This window comes from Lygodium microphyllum, chromosome 14, assembly GCF_053477565.2.
Source record: "Lygodium microphyllum isolate KBCC chromosome 14, Lygodium_microphyllum_v1.1.10, whole genome shotgun sequence".
Taxonomy (NCBI): Eukaryota; Viridiplantae; Streptophyta; class Polypodiopsida; order Schizaeales; family Lygodiaceae; genus Lygodium; species Lygodium microphyllum.
Genome location: NC_141148.1, coordinates 112969213 through 112972482, shown reverse-complemented (window position 1 = coordinate 112972482; position 3270 = coordinate 112969213). Strand labels below are relative to the sequence as shown.

Sequence of the window (3270 nt, the reverse complement as noted above, 5' to 3'; positions counted from 1 at the left end):
AGATACGCTTGCCTTCAGCTTTTGCCTTCTCCATCCTTCTCTCGTTGATAAAGGCTTGCTCCGTGGCCACCACCTCCTTTTCCACTTCTCCCATATTTGGGAGCATGCCCTTAGCAGGAGCGTCGTAATTATCAAAACACACACATATTGATGAGGAGCATGGATTCGAGACAAGGAATGACCTTCAATCAACGGGAATATTGATGGGGTCGTCTCTCCCCCCCTCTCTCTCTCCCTTCGTCTGTCTGCCTGTGTGGCTCTGTCTGTTTGCTGTGATGGGTAAAAAGGAGGAGCACGCACGTGGCCGGCGAGAGAGGGAAAAGGGAAAGGTTCTTAGGTTCCTACAGTCAAAGGAGAAGATCACCATCTCCCCATCGGTATATAACTCCCTCTCAGCTCACCCCCAAACCTACCTTCGTTGTTGTCTGTGTGTGTCGTTTTGGCCTGCCATCGACACTAACAGCAACAACAACAACAACAACAACAACAAAAGTATCCATCCATACTCGCTTAACCAACAACAATATCTCCATACCTTCTCTACTCAGACAATACCATCGTCGCTATACCCGGTCGGCTCAGGCCATAACAGCTTCCTCAGGTTTGCTTCTCTCAGGCTTTTGCATGTGTCTGTGCTGCCTGCATGTCATCCATTGATTGATTTGTTAACGTTGATAATTCTGATGTCTTTCTGATATGTGATTTTCTGTGTGTTTAGTCGCTTACCTTGTGCCCCAGCAACATCCTGTGTGCCTGCAGCCTTAGGGAGATCGTTTCCTTGGTTGAGCCACCCTACGTGCATGCAGGCGGTGATTGTGCCACGTGGCCCTCAAGGATAGGATCTATTGCAAAAGGCCTGCATTACGATAATTTTGATCACGTGTTTGGATCCTAATCATTTCGCGTCCAAAGTGCCACAATTCGGCGGTTTCAAGTGAATTGCGGTTGATTGGCGGCCTGGTCCCCAATGAATGCAGCTGATTTCACGTGGACCGTGCGACGTCACAAGAATTCTCTCTCTCTCTCTCTCTCTCTCTCTCTCTCTCTCTCTCTCTCTCTCTCTCTCAATCAATCAATCGCCTGATCAGCGGCGCAGGATTCCATTCAATAATCCCCCTGTTAGTGAAGATGCCGGCCCTGTCCCTCATGGGTCTCTTCAAGTAAGCATCTCTTCTTCTTCTTCTTCTCTCTCTCTCTCTCTTTCTCTCTCTCTCTCTCTCTCTCTCTCTCTCTCTCTCTCTGCATCCGATATGCTACCTGTCTTTTGTTCTCTTCTCGTTGTCCTGCAAGAAAGAAGAGGCCGCTGCCAAAATCAGAGCAAGCCGTGGCGCAGGCTACCGAATTGGGGCCTGTCGTGCTAAATCTAGATAATATCCGCCTTAACTACGAGAATGGCCACTGGACGGCAGGTCTAATACTCTAGCTACTATTAATCCCGTACTTCCAGCTTTGCGCAAATTATTCTAACTATCGTGATTCTATAATAACGTTTGCATCGTACAATAGACTTCGTGGAAGGGACTCTCTCTGCTGCCGACGGCTCACTTGAGAAAGAAGTAATCGAGCTTCGCCGAGAGAGAAGGAAACTTGTAAGCTTTCCTGCATAAAGACGCAGCTATTACTTATTGTTTCTAATTAGGTGCTTGCTATAGCGCCCTAATTTGAGCACATTATCCATTAATCATAACGATCTACATATTCCTAACCTGCCCCAAACAATATACAAAGATAACTATGATGTTGTAATCATTCATAGAAGTCATAATGTGTTTCACCCTCACATCGACTTTAAATTCTATTAGGGACATCTCATAATCATTTATGTTAAAGTATAAGTTATTCTAAAATATATTTGAACAATGTGACTATGTAGAGAAAAGAGATCGACAAGTATATATCTCAAGTGAAAGAGTTGAAGGACTCCAAAGAGAAGTTGAATCTACTTGATTTTAAGTACCAACTCCTTATCCACATGGTGCATAATACACATCCAAGTAGCACTAACAACTAGAAAAGTGCATGAGTGCATGCTAGCTTTTTGCTCCATGGTTCCATTCACAAAGCAATAAGTTAATCAACATTAGTAAAGTAAGAAGTATAAAAGAATCCAATACTTAACACATTATCACCTTATATACTATCATTGCAAGAAAAAGTACACAAAAAATTGCCACCTTAAATTCCATTAAAATATCTACATAAGATCCCTTTCACAATCATTTAAACTCAATTCTCAAACTACAAACTAACACATCAAAAGTTTTTATTATGTACAGTGGACAATGAGGGTGCTAGATAATGAGAGAGGAAGTCTTGCAGACAAAGGAGGAAGACTAAGTCCAAACTTAGGACCAAGCACAAGGAACAATTTGGCAATAAACTCGTATTGAGAAATATCAGTCCTTATAACATTCCCACCTTTCTTGGTTATATAGTGTCAATTGTAAAATGCTCCTTAGATCATTTTAAGATAAGTTAAGCCTTTCCCATCAAGAACGCATTGTTTTGGTTGTATTCTTTACGAGAAATTTGAGTGCACACCTTATCATGTGTAAGTTTCCAAGTTTGTTATTTGATCATATTGATGCCAATCATTTCTTCTAAACATGCTATTAATATATATATATTTGACTGACTAAAGAAGTAAAAAAAGTCCCAAGTAACCTTGAATATCTAATGATTGGTGGCATGATATCTCCCTCCTTCCTTCTTTCCTTTGCTTTTTTATTTTAGATTTTGATAACTCAATTTTGTAGAAATAGTAGTAAGCCTTCAAAGATATAGTGTTGCTACCTGCAACCATAAGTTTTTGCTTGTTGGGGAAAAAGAAATATGTGAGATATGTCATGAATATCTTACACTCCTATCAATTATAAATGCTTTAAATTAATTTTACTGATGTTACACAACTAGAAATTCATCTTACTATTTCTTATCAATGCAACATGATACTCATCTAGAGCAAAGGCTTCATGTATGCTTGTTATGCAAGGGCAATTGTAGTTAGGGCTACCAAAGTTATGCTAATGAACTCCATATTCATGAAATTAGAAATATCTCAAATTTCATTTTTAAAATCTCGAAAAAATGATGGATCTATTTTTGGATATGTAGATGTTGCAATATTGCACTTCCAAACACACCTTACCCCATGCACACCAAAAGAGCCTTACCTTATTTGATTTATAATAGCCCTCAAGTATGACATTTATACATAAACAACATATTAGAGAATTTGGAAAATTTTCAAGTTTCACTTTTAAATAAGTG

At 39.8% G+C, this 3270-nt stretch overlaps 1 protein-coding gene across 2 annotated transcripts; it reads left to right on the top strand.

Moving 5' to 3' along the window:
• The first annotated feature begins 1044 nt into the window (after positions 1–1044).
• On the top strand, positions 1045–2449 carry LOC148026005 (uncharacterized). 2 transcript variants are annotated; one of them, XM_087692177.1, is made up of 5 exons: positions 1045–1160; positions 1291–1409; positions 1507–1589; positions 1874–1953; positions 2277–2449. In XM_087692177.1, the coding sequence occupies exons 1-5, from the start codon at positions 1129–1131 to the stop codon at positions 2284–2286; spliced, it is 324 nt and encodes a 107-aa protein (XP_087548303.1). In that variant the 5' UTR covers positions 1045–1128; the 3' UTR covers positions 2287–2449. The 2 variants fall into 2 exon arrangements, with proteins under 2 accessions (XP_087548303.1, XP_087548302.1); XM_087692176.1 differs by having other exon boundaries at positions 1874–1975.
• The last annotated feature ends 821 nt before the right edge of the window (positions 2450–3270 follow it).